This window comes from Gouania willdenowi, chromosome 6 (genome assembly GCF_900634775.1).
Source record: "Gouania willdenowi chromosome 6, fGouWil2.1, whole genome shotgun sequence".
Taxonomy (NCBI): Eukaryota; Metazoa; Chordata; class Actinopteri; order Blenniiformes; family Gobiesocidae; genus Gouania; species Gouania willdenowi.
In genome coordinates this window covers 8,052,485-8,068,685 of record NC_041049.1, presented here as the reverse complement: position 1 = coordinate 8,068,685, position 16,201 = coordinate 8,052,485, and the positions used below count along the sequence as shown (strand labels likewise).

The 16,201-nt window shown below is 36.3% G+C and overlaps 1 protein-coding gene across 3 annotated transcripts; it reads left to right on the top strand.

The window, feature by feature from the left end:
* Positions 1 to 5,093: 5,093 nt before the first annotated feature.
* Positions 5,094 to 15,771, top strand: LOC114465402 (protein mono-ADP-ribosyltransferase PARP12). 3 transcript variants are annotated; one of them, XM_028450392.1, is made up of 10 exons: positions 5,094 to 5,132; positions 6,387 to 6,463; positions 6,575 to 6,746; positions 6,813 to 6,957; positions 9,108 to 9,240; positions 9,327 to 9,447; positions 12,721 to 12,799; positions 13,686 to 13,779; positions 13,859 to 13,982; positions 15,505 to 15,771. In XM_028450392.1, the coding sequence occupies exons 1-10, from the start codon at positions 5,117 to 5,119 to the stop codon at positions 15,564 to 15,566; spliced, it is 1,023 nt and encodes a 340-aa protein (XP_028306193.1). In that variant the 5' UTR covers positions 5,094 to 5,116; the 3' UTR covers positions 15,567 to 15,771. The 3 variants fall into 3 exon arrangements, with proteins under 3 accessions (XP_028306193.1, XP_028306191.1, XP_028306190.1); XM_028450390.1 differs by having other exon boundaries at positions 6,572 to 6,746; positions 13,862 to 13,982; XM_028450389.1 differs by having other exon boundaries at positions 6,572 to 6,746.
* The last annotated feature ends 430 nt before the right edge of the window (positions 15,772 to 16,201 follow it).

Below are 16,201 nucleotides of genomic sequence, written 5' to 3'. Positions count from 1 at the left end.
ATGACCTAAAGGTGAGGGACACTGAAGCTATAGTCCAAACCCCCATATACTGCTAAATGTTTCACATCTTTGTTCTACATCCTTCCAGCGCATGCGCGTAGCCTTCGTCACTTCCTTCATTCGCAATCCTTATGACAGAGCTGCTGGGACGCGACATTTGAATGTAACGTTTGTTAAATATTTTAATAGTACACATTTAAATATATGATTGTTTTGTGCAGTTTTCAATTGTTATTTTAAACAAAAAAGACAAAAATATGGCATTTGTTAAATATACAAATAGTACATATATAAATATGTGGCTGTTTTGTTGTGTTTTCAGTTGTTATTTTAAACAAAAAAGACAAAAGGATGATATTTGTTCAATATATATGTGGCGACCGTGGCTCAGGTGGTAGAGGGTTGTCTTCTGATCGAGAGGTTGGGGGTTTGATCCCAGTACCTGACTATGTGTCGAAGTGTCCTTGGGCAAGACACTGAACCCTAAGTTGCTCCCAGTGGTCGACTAGCGCCTTGCATGGCAGTCCTGTCCCATTGGTGTGAGTGATTGGGTGAATGAGCTGATATGTAAAGCGCTTTGGGACTACTTCAGTGTGGGGATAAAGCGCTATATAAATCAAGTCCATTTACCATACAAATAGTACATATATGTGACTGTTTTGTGGTGTTTTTAACTTAAAATAAAATTAACTTAAATAAAATGAAAAAAGACAAAAAAGAAAAACCACTGCAGGACAATATATACAAAAATGATTCAAAACACAATACATAACATTGACAATCAAAAACCAAACGGAAAATAAAATAAAAAACAAAATAAATCGGAATTCACTGAAAACATACATTTCTAATTATTTTTAAATAGCAGGGTTTCAACCTTTTAAAAGGTACACAAACTACCGTGAAATAGGCCGGCCGGACGTAGACGCATTTCGCACGTGCGTTGAAGGGATCTGAAAAGATTGGGCACGGACAGTACTTACTTCATTATTCGTTTCCATGGCTGGACAGGAAGTACCTCACATTGAGAATCAAAGGTACCTTCCTTTGTATTCTAAGTGAGTGAAAGATACATCCTAGGATGCTGTGGGACAATTTTCAGTGATGTTCCTGAGATCATTGGGCGTTTTGGGTCTTTCAACATCATACGCCCTCCCTCAGATGACCCAACCAAGGTAATAGCTTAATAAGATTAGAACTAAACAAGAGAATGGACACAATCTACCGCGAGAACAGCTCCAGTTTAGACGCCATCTCACCCAGGACTAATAACAGCGAGTTTCTGCCCATGTAAATAATCAGGACACCTATTAAATCATATTAATTTTGTTATATTAAACGATATACAATACTTGCTCTGTGGTAATTGAATTTTTTCTCTAAACAATATTTATTCAGGTTTTTTTTAAATAACTGCTAATTCGATCGTATGATTAATTTTTCAAATGCAATAATTTAATATTTATATGTATATTGGCTGTCTTTTGTTTTTTTTTTTAGATAAACAGTATGAAAATGGAAGTGTGTAATGTTATTATGTACATTTTTTCGCTGTGTATTTTATTGTATATTTCCTGTCATTTGCAGGGGTCTGCAATCTGCGGCTCTGGAGCCTTATGTGGCTCTTTGAGGCTTTTCAAATGGCTCCCGATAACTTTAAAAAATATACTGAAATAAGGAATTGTTATTTTCTTACAGAGGATATTAATGATTAATGACATTGACAACAAATAAAATCATAATATAACAATTTGTCAACCTAAAAATAAACCACATTGTGCAATAACTCTACGTTCCTACTTCACCTCCTGTAACATCTATAGACCATTAACGTACCTGGTTGTTAACCTTAAAGCTGATATCCTTAGTTTCTGTGAAATCTATGTTTATGTATCATTCTTTTGAAAATCATAAAAATACCTAACTAGTTTTTTACTATGGTCTACTGCCGGTGGTCATTCATATACATTAATGTATATAAGTCTCTCCTTCGTCCTATAGACCCCTATACAAATGGAAACAATCGCCGAGACTTCTTGTTTTTGAGACTGTCAATCAAACTGAATGTAGAACTGTGCACGAAAACAAGGCCGTACGTCACTACAGCAAACAGGTAAATATGATTTTGGCTCTTACCTGACCCATAGGCCTATATCAATGCCACCGGATGCGACCTTGATATGTTCCGCGATGTGCGTGCAGAAAAGTAGAAGCGTGGCTTCTGGTAGATTGCAGAGGCAGTGGGAGGAAATGGAGCTGTTGAGGGCGGGACATCGAGTCCTCTCAGAAACTTCGGATATCAGCTTTAAGTTTTAAATGCCTGGTAAAATAACAAAATCAACTAAATGACTATTCTGGAAGAAAATAAAGACTTTAATTGTGTGGGGGACAAATTAATTTATTTTTGTAGCCCTTCAAATACATTAACTCAAAAAAAACCTTCTTTACATAACATTATTCAATATAATGTTAAAGTATTGATACTGAAACTATGGGTACATTTTCCAGGCCTTTTATACATAAGCATAATGTGCCTGCACTTTCAACGTGTCAGGATGGCCAAGTTGTCTAAGGTGCCTGATTCACGGCTTCTTCCTTCCGTTGCCGTGGGTTCGAATCCCACTTTTGGCATGTATATTTTTTTCATTTTAACATATTTAACATGGCAAATTCCACCTTTAAAAATACAATTTAGGGTATTTCCTGAGATAGGGTTAGAGTTACAGATAGGGATAGAGCTACAGGTAGGGTTAGGGCTACAATAAAAGGGTTAGCGGGTTAGCTAAAAATAAATATGAGCTAAAATAAAACTGACAGAACGTTAAGTCACGTGGTGCACCGATCACGTCACCTAAACTGAACAATGACGGGCACTGCTATGCTTAGACTGACCGAGACTAGTGATACGAAAACGTATCAATAACCACAGCCTAATTTTAACTGTAATTATTTGTATACACTATACTGATTTCATTGAGAAGGTTGTTTTTGGTTTTTTTGGTTTTTTATTTACATTTGAACATTCGGTCCAGGGACTACAGATGAAAAATAGCCTTCTGGCTAAATCTGGTACATTTTCTGTATGGATAATAATGTACACTTCCCCTGTTAAATAAACCAATAAATAATAAATAAACAAAATGAATTAATATTACTGTGTATATTAAATAAATATGAATTCATTCCCGTTTAAAACCTCAACAGCCTCATTAGATGTCTGTGACACTGAAACTCACCGACACGTTCTTCTCTTCACTTGTTATTAATCACCTCCACTGACGACGTCCAGACCAGAATGGGCCGGATTTGGGCTTCAGAGGACGGAGTGTAGTGAAGGACATTTTTAAAAAGCGCGGGTTCGAGCTGCGCAGCTGTGTGAGGTCTGTCGCTAGGCAACCGTGACAGCAGCAATGACACGTGTAGGACAGGGAGGGAGGGAGGGAGGGAGGGACAGGGGGTCCGAAACAAGTTTGTTGGACTTAGTTTTTCTATCTAGGTCAGAACACATTACTCCAGTTTTAAAGTCTTTACACTGGCTCCCAGTCAGCCTCAGAATAGACTTTAAAGTTCTGCTGCTGGTGTATAAATCTGTGAATGGGTTTGGTCCAGAATACATCAGTGAGATGTTAGTCAGGTATGAACCCAGCAGGTCTCTCAGATCTATGGACACAGGTCAGATAGTGGAGCCCAGAGCTCACAGTAAACATGGTGATGCTGCTTTTAGTTGTTATGCTGCAAAGAAGTGGAACAAACTGCCTGCAGAGCTGAAGTCAGCATCACATGTGAACATTTTTAAATCAAAGTTAAAGGCACTTTTTTTCTCTACTGCATATGATTGAGAGAGAGATTTTTAGTCATGTTGTTGATGTAATGATGATTTTACTGATGATTTTAATTGATTTTACTGATGATTTTAATTGATTTTACTGATGATTTTAATTGATTTTACTGATGATTTTAATTGATTTTACTGATGATTTTAAATGTTCTTATTGATTTTAAACAATTGAATGTTTTATCATGTAAAGCACATTGAGTTGCCTTGAGTATGAAATGCGCTATACAAATAAATTTGCCTTGCCTATTTCCTGTATTTTCTTTTGTTCATTATTGTCACGATTAGAGTATTTAATAACCAATTTTATAAAATGTGTTTTTAAATGTGTCGGGATTTATTGTGTGGCTTATTGACCAAGTGGTCAATAGTACGCGTTTGCACAGCCGGAAACCATCGGTCTAGGACCCATTGAGTTAGGACCATAGACATTATGACATAGACGCCGCATCGACTGCTGCCGCCCAGAGCCGTATAGAGAGATGTCGCCGTCCATGCACCGCTGCCTCCACCAACACCGGACCAAGATGGCGGCGCTGTTGACGTGTCCCTCCACAGCCCTGCGACGTCTAAGTATATACTGTCTATGGTTAGGATCCTAGCGTTTTGTTCACCACAGCGCCCACTAGAGGCCGGATGTCTGGGCCAGAGGCTTGAGGTCTGGAACCCATTGGTTTAGGACTGTGATATTTTTTAAACACATTTTTTATTATTCTTGAAAATTGATATGTATTAGCACATATAATCATGGAGTTATTCACCTTATACATAACTCTAAAACTTGCCAAATAGGAATTGTGTCCAAATATAATCTATGCAGGCTGCTCTCTGGTTTATTTCACACTGTTAGAACTGTTATTGTATAGAATAATACAAATAAGTAAATAAATGAAAATACCACAAACATGATTTTTCTCTTCTTCTTTTTTATTGTGAACACAAACCAACATATTAAAACCACATATATAATTATCAATTTTATTTATTCAATTTATTTATTTGTTTTTTTCCACTAACAATGTAGTTAACAATCATTTCATATATATATATGCAAATATATATATATATATATATATATATATATATATATAATTTCTTTTTTTTTTTTTTTTTATTTTTTTTTTTTTCACTATCAAAGTAGTTAACAATCAGTTCATATATTCACCAAACAATGTCATTATTTCATAAGCTGATTAAAGCATAAAGGTAACACACTAGAAAACACACTATTGCACAACTAAAAATAGAAATGAGGAAAACGAAAGTAACTCAAACTACAGGATGGCGACCGCTGGACGTGAGTACAGGCACGAGCCCCTCAAAACAATGTTATTTTACTGCTTTACGAACACTTTTATTATTAAAGTAGCAGGTTTGGTGGATAACAGTGTCCTTAATTCTTTAATCCTAAACTACTGACTTTGTGTTTCTGTGTGATGGTTGTGTATGTTATTAGCATTACTAAACTGGTCTTTAAACCAGCGCAATTGTTTTTAATATGTTGGTATAACAGATTAAAATCAAATAATTTATTAAAATAAATCATTAAAGCAAAAATTTGTTGACGTCAGGTTATTCTGGAATCTTTTCGGTTTCGTTTTGATGCACGCCATAGTGCGTGTTATGTAAGCTCTAGCTTTAAATTAAAAAAAAAAAAAAAAAAGGTCATATATCTAAAAATTTATCTATATATCTATAAAACTTACAATATATACGTCAAGGCCATTTTTATTTGCAAAAAACGTAATTTATTGTGTGGAGTTATGTGGCCAGCAGAGGGCAGCAGACTTTCTTTTTTTTCTTTTTTTTTTTGTAACTGTTAAACCTAGTGTTAATTTTGACAGGCAGCACATTTTTATTTAGTTTTAGTCATAGTTTTTTGACTAGAATACAACTTAGTTTTAGTCATCAGTCTGGTTTTAGTCAACTAAATGCCATTAAGGTATACAAAATTAATCTAAAATTACACCAATAACACAAAATTGCTCCAAAAAACATACACAATTACAGATCACACAAATAAATACACACATTGTGTCTAAAAACACACAAGTCGACTTACAAGGATACACAGAAAAACACACAAAATGACTCAATGAACAGAAGAGAACAAAAATACACAAAATGACTCCAAAAACACACAAAAATGAATCCAAAATGACAACAAAAACACACAAAATGATGACAAAAACTCACAAACCACTCCAAAAAGCATACAAAATTACAGAAATTGCACAAAGGTATAAAGAAAGTACATACATTTTCTCCAAAAACAAACAAGTCTACTACAAGTATACACAAAAATAACAGAAAAACACACTGAATGACAACAACAAAAAAAGTCTTCAAAAACACACACAACTATAACAAAAACACAGAAACCCTTTGTTCTTTCATGTATTAATGCTCAGATTGGTCATTTTTCTAAAAGCTGACATGAATATTGATCATGTGACCCTCTGATCACATTTTTGTGCCCGGTGTTGCTGGATAGTAGCATTTAGTAAGCATGTAGAGTAAATATATGGGTTTTTTTTATTGTTTTCTTCAGATAATGACTCATCGGAAAGTGAAGATGTTTCAGATTCAAGCAGCGAAAGCTCTTTAGACAGAGAAATCAGCTTTCAGGTTAGTTAGTTGTTGTTTTTCTTACACCAAAACATCTTTTCATTCAATATTTTCAAGCCTATCTTTGACCTCTTCCCTTTGTGATTTATTTTGAATGGCTCTGCGCAGCAGGCCTGCAGATATTACAACAGCGGTGGCTGTAAGAATGGTGCCAATTGTCAATATTTGCACGTTTGCAAATTTGCTCTGAAGGGAAACTGTCGCTACGGGGCTAAATGCAAGTTCAACCACGATGTTAAAGCACTCAGCAGCAGAGGTGCTACCAGCCAATCGGCAACTTCTGGTGAGGAATACAACAATTCTGAAGTTTAAAAATAAGGGAGCCACTTATTGAATGTGTTTCTGTCAGATCCCAAACTCACTGATGGACGCCTCTACCAGTGGCAGCTGGACGATGGCAAAGGTTGGAAGGACATCGATAACGATGACGTGATTGAGGCCCAGTACTCATTGCCACACACCAAAAGCATCAAAATCTACAACACACAATACGGGTAAGAGTCACAACACCACACTGAGGGGCGGATTCACTAAAGGTTTAGGGGTATTAAAACGTGTGCTAACGTCACTCCACGTGCTAATAAGGGGAATCAGGACAACGCATCTTCAGCGCGTCACAATACGCCCACAATCCATTTAGCGCGTTTCTCTCTGATGAATATGTAAAGTAAGCGGATCTCATAAGGGGCACAAAAAAATGGGAGGAGGAAATGCAAATAAATTAATGTAGTGGGCACAATGTAATTCATCAAATCATGAACTGTTTGCGGTGACTGTTTTAGCACTGGAAAATAGTACGACTGACAAGCAGGTGCAAACACACACGCAGAGATCCGCTGCAGTAAATGTTGACACAAAACACAGCGGAGATGGAAAAAAGACTCCAGTTAACCTTTTCTAGTATAAGAAAATCATTTCAATAAAACAATAGCCAGTATTAACATCCACTGAATAAGAAAATGCAGAGTAAAGTGTGTGTGTGTGAGAGAAAAATCTGGACGTGCACCCGCGGCAGCATGTGTGGTGTCCAGTGGCTGCAGTGCAGAGAGGATGCAGAGATCCATGGATGTTGCTCCAGTGTTTTGACCGTAAAACTCTCGTATCGCGTTGATGGCATGGAGCGTCAGGCTATAATCAGCTGATCAGCTGCGTCATTTACGCAGCGATGGAACAATATTCACAAATGAGAGTGTGCGTGACTACTCAGGAACTCAGACCTGCTGTATGATGCTCAGTAGATCATCTTCAAATGGTGCTGATCGACTGATTGACAGACTGTGTTTCTGTATTAACTCAGATCAATGGCATCAACAGATCAATAGGACGGTTCATGTCCAAATCCTCCTGTTTTAAGAGCAAAGTAACAGGACCTAGTGGAGCACCCACATTAAATTAGGGGGAAAAACTATAGGTTTTAGGTTAGGTTTTAAAGTTTTTTGTTTAAAAAAAAAAACCTTTTTATTTGTTTATTTTGTTTTCTACATTATTAAATGTTTGTGCTGCAGACAGAGAAGCCATTTGTCATTTTGTGCTTCTGTGCACTCACCTCTCCACATTGAACAAGCAAAGTGTTGTAAATAGGGCGGTCTGGACCACGTCTATATTATGGTCCGTGTTGTGAATGTGAGCAAACAGCGCCACCAAAGGAATTAGGGACACACCTGGTTTACCAGACTTTATTTCAGATCTTAGTGAATCCACCCCTGAGTTCAGTTCAGCGTATGCATTTTAATAAGCTAAGATTAGCCACATGGTATAAAGCTAAATATAGGATTACACAATACCAGTTAATATTTTATCACAAGGTAAGACCCATACAAAGCTATTTTTTTTATTTTAGCTTAAGTTTTAAAACAGAAAACAATGTCTTACTGACTTTTCAGAACTTCCGTTTGTTTTGTAGCTTTTGCATTCGTGTTGTTGCATTTGCATTTGTGTTTTTCTCATTTACATTGGTGTTTGGTTGTTTGCCTTCGTGTTTTTGTATTTGCAAATTGTTTCACACGGTAAAATTCAGGGCCAGGCTTGAGATTTAGTTTTGCGTCTCCTCCCACAATTTTTGCTCAATTTGCACCAAACTTGCTCAAGCTCATCTTCAGACTGTCCTACACAAACCATCCAAACAGATTTTTGATTTAGCTATAAATTGATCTTAAAGTGCATCAAAATGTTTGACTGTAAGCAGTAATGTAAACATAAGCACTTTGAGAGTCTATGAAAGACGCCATATAAAATCCATTGCATTATATTCTAGCAAATTCTCACTAGATACATTTTCAATATTTATACAGTATTTTAGAGCAATGGAAGATGATATTAGGAAAATCTCAGAATTTTATCTCAAAAACTGTATTTTTTTCTTTTACATCATTTTGAATTTCGCTCTCGTGAACAATTGGAGTCAATGCAAAGATTTTATTTTTAAAAATAATTTTTCCACTGATGGAGCCAATAAATCATTGTTAAAACAAATGACCAACATATACATGCTGTCTACATGAAATATGTATTTTATTTTATTGTTTCTCCTAATAACTGAATTTTTCAAATCTGCCTTTACACGCTAACAGCTGCTGTCTTGTTTTGCCTGGTCCCAACATTATTTACTATAACTGAAGTCTATGTCTTGTGGTTTTGTCTACAGCGCAGTGAGTATAAGCTTTAGAAATGTGACCGTGGTTGATAAAAAACTAAGCGTGAGACGTCTGAGTGACGGAAACTCTTCGTGGGTTTGGTACTGCATGCTGCATCACAAGTGGATCAAGTACGGAGAGAAGGTACATCCAATGCAACTGATTTTGCGGGAAGGATCCTTTAGATAGACTTTCTAAATGTGTTGTTGTGATTTTAAACTTTGGGACAGGATGTGAAGGGTAAGGCCAGTCCTGTGAGTAGCTCTGACATAGAGAAGAAGTTCCAGAACAACCCAGCGAGCTCCATTACTTTCGACATTGGAGGAGAAACCTACGAGATCAGATTTACAGGTGACCGACACTCACATCATAACACTGAGGAGGGCTGTGTCCAGCTGTTTGAGAAGCCCAATGCATGATGGGACTTCATTTGGGGATATTATATAACTACACTGAGATGAAATAAGATACAACAACTTTCACACATTTACAAAAGTCCTGACCAAATGATTTTTTTAAACATAGCATTTATTGTTTAAAGCTGCTGGAGACAAAAACAAATTATCAGCAGTGTTTGAAATAACGGCGTTTAAAATAACAGTGTTTGGTAACGGCGTTTTTTTTTCAGTAACGGGGTAATCTAACTAATTACTTTTTACGGCGTTACAAAGCCGTTAACGTTACTGAACGTTAAATGCGGTGCGTTACATGCATTGATTGAATAAACTAATATCCGAAAGCACCCCTGGCTTCATACTCAGCTGTAGTGAGGAGGTGGGTTAAAAACAAGGTGAGCGATTATGATTGGCTAAGGCGGCGTCATGTTTGATGGTAGCCAATCAGAGCCAGCGTTTTTACACATGTGGCAGCACACACACACACACACACACACAACCACTACAGATTTGATGAAGCAGCAGAGATGGCGAGTGTGGAGCAGTCCGATGAAAAGTTGGCATTTTTAAGGTGGCGATAGAAACACTACTTTAAATTAATTGTGGTCAAAGGCAAGAACGTGTTCATTATATCCAGGAGTGAAGACTTTGTCCACATCCGTTAGAAGCAACTCAAATTTAATGAAGCACCACGTAACGACACACGCATCTAAAAAATCTGAATTCTTTGACATATAGCAATTTTTTTTTTTTAACAGTAACGCAAATAGTTACTTTCCTTGGTAATGAGTTACTTTTATTATAGAGTAATTCAGTTACTAACTCAGTTACTTTTTGGATCAAGTAGTGAGTAACTATAACTAATTACTTTTTTAAAGTATCGTTACGTTCCCAACACTGATGATCAGATAAAGACAGAGGCTGTGTTTGAAATGTCATACTAACGTACTACTCATACTAAGTTTGATGTCAAAATGAGTATGTAGTGCGTTTACATTAGATATGAAATGATTGAGTATGTGAGAATAACCCAGAAGTATACTGTCTATATCTATAGTAATATAAATACTATACACTAGTCACACTCAACCGCCCCATGATGCATTGCGAGCGGAACATAAAACCGTCCTGGGACCGACTTCAAGGTAAATATCAAACATCACCTTTTCAAAATAAAAGCATCTCTTCTTGTCTTCCATTAGTTTTTTTTTTAACTCTTTTGTAAATAGGGCTTTTGTTTTGAAGTTAACCGGAATCTTCTTCATTTGCACAATGGAGGATCTATGAAATGTTGGCATGAAATGTGTTTTATGGATCAAATGAGCACGTATTGATATTCTGCTTTGTCACTTTCTTGCTTAAAATACTTTCAGAATTTTCAAAGTTGGAGAATCAGTGTAGATATTTAGCCTCAGTGTGCTTCAGGTTTTCGTCGTTGATTAAAAATGCATCTTGGGAAATTTGGAAGTATACTTCAGTGGGTGGGTGACTGGAGGTGTGTTCATGTGGATGGTGGCAGAGAAGCTGTTTTTGTGTCTGGAGGTCCTGGTTCTGATGGAGAGATTGAAACAGTTTATGACCGGGGTGGGAGGGGTCAGCCACAATCTTTCCTGCACGCCTCAGAATCCTGGAGGCGTACAGGTCCTGGAGGGAGGGCAGATTGCAGCCGATGACCTTCTCTGCTGAGTGGATGATACGCTGCAGTCTGGCCTTGTCCTTGGCCGTAGCTGCAGCGTAGCAGATGGTGATGGAGGAGCAGAGGATGGACTGGATGATGGAGCTGTAGAAGTTCACCATCATTCTCGTTGGCAGACTGAACTTCTTCAGCTGCCGCAGGAAGTACATCCTCTGCTGAGGATGATGGTCCCCAGGAAGCAGAAGTACTCCACAGAGTCTCCCAGGATGAGGGGAGTGAGGGGGGCTGGGTTCCCCAGACAAGGATGTTAACTTTTTTGTTCCTGATATTCCCTGTGATATCACTTCACTTCAAGAGTCTTAAATCTTCTGCCACATTCAGATCTTTTTTGAGTAAACCCCAAAATAAACATCTGCCAACTTTCAGTCGATGAAAACACCAGAAATGTGTTGGAAAGTCACTTTGGCAGAACACAAAAAATCACGTTAAATAACACTTCTATACATCCATCTATGAGACTCAACATCCCACAATGCAACACACACAAAGTTTCCAAAAATGACAAAACACCAAGTTTTTACGGCGAAGATTTCAACCTTTTACATTTTTTAAAGCAAATTATCTCCAATTTATTGATCAATGACATCTACACGATTTCTTTATCTGATAAAAATGATTGTCTCTTGCAGCTTTATGAATACAAAAGTAATCGGAAGAATTCTGATGTTTTAGGTGGTGAGAAACTGTTAAATCCGGCTTTTTGGACTATGTGAGAAGTATTTTTTAAGGAAAGTGCAATAAAGACAAACTACAGTTACGTTGTAGTATGTTGCTTTCACACAGTAGGCTAGGGATGCTCAATTAATCAAAATACGAATTCAATTATTACACCCAACGATTACAAAAATAACATAATTGAGAAAAACGATTATTTAAAAAAAAAATATATATATATAGATTTTTTTTTTTACATATGTTTTATTCGCTAAATAAAACAAACCAACTATTTCTGACATCTACAAATAATAAAGCTTGGCACACACATTTTATTAATACTAACTTTGAGTTGTTTAATCCACACACATGCAAGCTCCTCCCTCCGCCCCACCCCTCTCAAAGCTAAAGCTAGCCTGCAGGCTAACACGTGGAAAGTTATTCCTCGTGGTCTTGAGACATGGCAGGAAAAGCAGCAAAAACACTTGATAACAAGTGGCAAGTCAAATTTTCTTCTATAGGAACACTTTGGGTTTGATGATGAAGATCTAGAGCAAATACGCATCACGTGCAAGAAGTGTTTGGTTTTGTGCAAAAGTGAACATACTTGATTTTAGTGTTTGAAGGATTTTATTTACGTTTAAAGAATATATGTTTTTTTTGCACAAAAAAAAAAAAAACTTTTTGGTTGACAAATAATCATTTGAATAATCGTGATTTCAATTATGACTAAAATAATCGTGATTATCATTTTTTCTATAATCAAGCAGCCCTACAGTAGTAGAAAGATGAAGGTTTTGACAGTTTCTGTTGAACTAAACCCTTCATGCGTCACTATTTGACTTTCTAACAACATTCTATTTTTCTCTTTATTGTTAGAGATGCTGCAGGTGGGTCCAAGGACAAAAGCCAAAGTCACTCGACGACCACTTTTTCAACAGAAGCAGAAAATTGCTGGGTGAGTTTCAGTTTTGGATTTTAAATGACTAAATAAATCTCTGCCAATCACCAAATCTCCTTCTTTGCCAGATATTGGCAAATATCTGGATCAATCATCCTGATCATTGTACCATGATCATTTACACAGAAATGTCTATCCGCATTGATACAGTAGGTCCAAATGTATGGCGAGCCCAATTTTTTCAAAAAATTGTAATAAAATGCTCAATCTGGGTCTAATCTGGATAAAACAGTGGAGTAATTAAGGAACCAACCTGACATAACTGAGTCAAATTTCATAAAGTTTGGTCAATTACAAACCGAGAGTTAATTTTCTGAATTGATAAGAGATTTTTTTTCTTCTAACTGATCCAGAATCAGTTTATTGATCCAAATCCCCTTCCTTGGTGTAAGGCAGTGTTTTTCAACCTTGGGGTCATGACCCCATGTGGGGTGGCCTGAAATTTCTACTAATTAATTTACAAAAAAAATACTAGTTAAAAATATGTGTTAAAATGTTTTAATTGTTATTCTTTCTCAAATTATAGCACCACACGCAATCTCAAACAACGTTATTCTATATTTTCACTTTCTCAAATATAAAACTAGTTAAAATAAAAAGTCTAAAAATATATGAGATGGTGCATCTTCTCAAGTGTCACTTTGTGCACTAATTCTGGATCATCTGTATTTTTAACACAGTAAACAAACGTTATCAAAAGCTAAATTCTCAGAACAAAAATGTCTCGGGGCCACGACACAACCAAGGTTGGGAACCACTGACGTGAGGTCTAACATTTTACCAAAACCCATTGATTACTTTTGATGTCATTTTGCTAATTCTGACTATGTGAACCAGAGAACGTTCTTTATTCAGTGATCAAGTTAAACCTTTTCTCGGGCAGAATAATACAAGGAGTGCAGGCTGTATCTCTGCGCTCTCAGCCTGAGTGGCAGTTTGAAGGAGACAGTGGGACGTGGCACAAGTACAAAACCAGGGTATGTACAGTATGGTAGTCACAGGAATAACAATGGCTGTACACGTATAGGGTGAAGGCAACATGTGACTGTGTCTCAGCAGAGCGGCACGTCCACTGAGTCCTCCATCACTAGTGATGACATGGAGAGGAGGTACCAGGGAAACCCTCAAGACTCCTTCACATTCACCGTCAGTGGACAGACCTACAAAGTGGACTTCAAAGGTGAGCTGTTGGTTTTACACATTATCTTACAATAGTTTGAGACATAGCAAGGCAGCATTGATTGAATTGGTTAATTCTGCAAACACAATCAGTTTGAACAGCCTCTTTATGGTCGTGGAAAATGCTCCATTTTGGTTGATTTTGACAAACTGGTATCCCCCAACTCAGGTTTTTATACCAATTCTACTCCAGTTTTATGCGGCCCTCTAAGTGAACACATAAAATTACTCCAAAAACACAAAAATGACAGAATTAACATTTAAAAAAAAAAAACTGCAAAAATTCAAAACATGACTTCAAAGATACAAACATGACAGAAAATTAAGAAAAAATAGCATCAATATGATACTTAAAACAGCAAAATTACAGAAAAATAAACAAAAGGACAACAAAATTACTACAAATGGGCTACACAAAAGTACTCCATAAACACACGACATAACTACAGATAAAAAGCTGAAAAATAAACCAAACCACAACCAAAATACACAAAATGACCCCAAAAACACAAAAATAACTGAAAAATACACTAAAGGACAACAAATATAAACCAAATGACAACACATATAGGCTACACAAAAGTACTCCATAAACACAAGAGATAACTACAAATACAAACCTGAAAAATATACAAAACAACAACAAAAATACACAAAAGATCCAAAAACACAAAAATGACAGAGAAAACCCCAGCAAAAATTCACAAAATGACACTATAAAACATACAAATTTACAGAAAAATACACAAAAGGACAACAAATATAAACCAAATGACAACACATATAGGCTACACAAAAGTACTGCATAAACACAAGAGATAACTACAAATACAAACCTGAAAAATACACAAAATTATTTTTAAAAACACGCAAAATGAGAAAGAAAATATACAACATTACAACAAAAATACATACAAAATCTTTGTTCTTTCCTTCATTGATGATTAGAGTGCTAATTCTAAATGCTGACATTAATATTGATATTGTGGCCCTCAAAACATGGACAATCACATTTTGTGGCCCTATTTGCAGTTACATTTAAAAGAACTTGACGTATTGGACATAGACGACCTTTCCTCATGTTTTTAGTCCTAAGTGCTCTCTATTACAAATCCAGTCACAAAGTACAGATATGGCTCAAGACTATTCATGTATACGACAACATTGAACATGAATTTCAATGGCAAGCTCTATCAAAAGATCACATGTAATACCAGAGGTTTTGTTGGATTATTTTCTTTAAAAGTCATTTCATAGCAACGCTGAGATAATTAAACATGGCATTTCGGCGGACGTGCTTGCAGCCAATGTGCGCGTTCGTTGTAGGAGGAGTTGTGACACAATCCATGACTCAATAACATGTTGATTCTGGTCGTTTCAGTGGAGCCGATAACCCAACAAAGCAGTTGATATTATATATTTTATATATATTTTGATAGAGCGTTCAATTAAAATTCACTACAGGTACCCTTCAATAGAAGAAAAGGAGAAACTAATTTGGGTTCTTTGTGATTTTTTTACAGCAATGATTCAAACCAACCTCAAAACCAAGAACACCCGCAAGATCCGCCGTGTGCTCGTATGACGAGCGTTTCCAACTGGAGAAAAAAAGCCATTTCTTAATGTTTTTTAGTTTCTATACCATGATTGATGTAGCTTTTTGTCCTGAGCAGGTTACTAGGGATGTAACGATTCACTCAACTCCCGATACGATTCGATTCACGATACTGGGTTCACGATACGATTTTCTCCCGATTTATTTTACAAAATGGGACTGTAGACAAATGATGACTGAAAAATATTCCTTTATTTTTTTGGGGAAAATACTGTACTATTTTCCTTTTATTTTTCAGTGTCAAAAGAATCCTTTGATAAACTATTCAAAACAATGCAATTTAACTAAAAATAAATCTTGAATGAAATAAATAAAGGAATAATACAAATGAAGAAGAAGCCCATTAATTTAAATTCTGGTTCTATAGTAAACAATTCAAAACTACATAATAGTTCTTTTTCTTTTTAAAAGTGCAACTGAAAATGTATTTTGTGCCTTAACAATTGGACTTTTAAAAAAAAAAAGAAAACAGTCATTTTACTGTATTTACGTCAGATATTTGTTGGGACCAGCAGAGGGCGCTGGTAACCCAATGGTCGGTTGGCATGCAGATATTCCACCAGTGAAGAAGAGAAGCTATGCTAGCAGACAGAGCTAATAGAAAA

What these genes read in the sequence shown, in the direction of transcription:
- LOC114465402 (XM_028450389.1), top strand. An exon ending in CTACGAGATCAGATTTACAG is followed by an intron (nt 9,448 to 12,720) that starts GTGACCGACACT and finishes CTTTATTGTTAG; the next exon opens with AGATGCTGCAGGTGGGTCCA. An exon ending in GGCACAAGTACAAAACCAGG is followed by an intron (nt 13,780 to 13,858) that starts GTATGTACAGTA and finishes ACTGTGTCTCAG; the next exon opens with CAGAGCGGCACGTCCACTGA.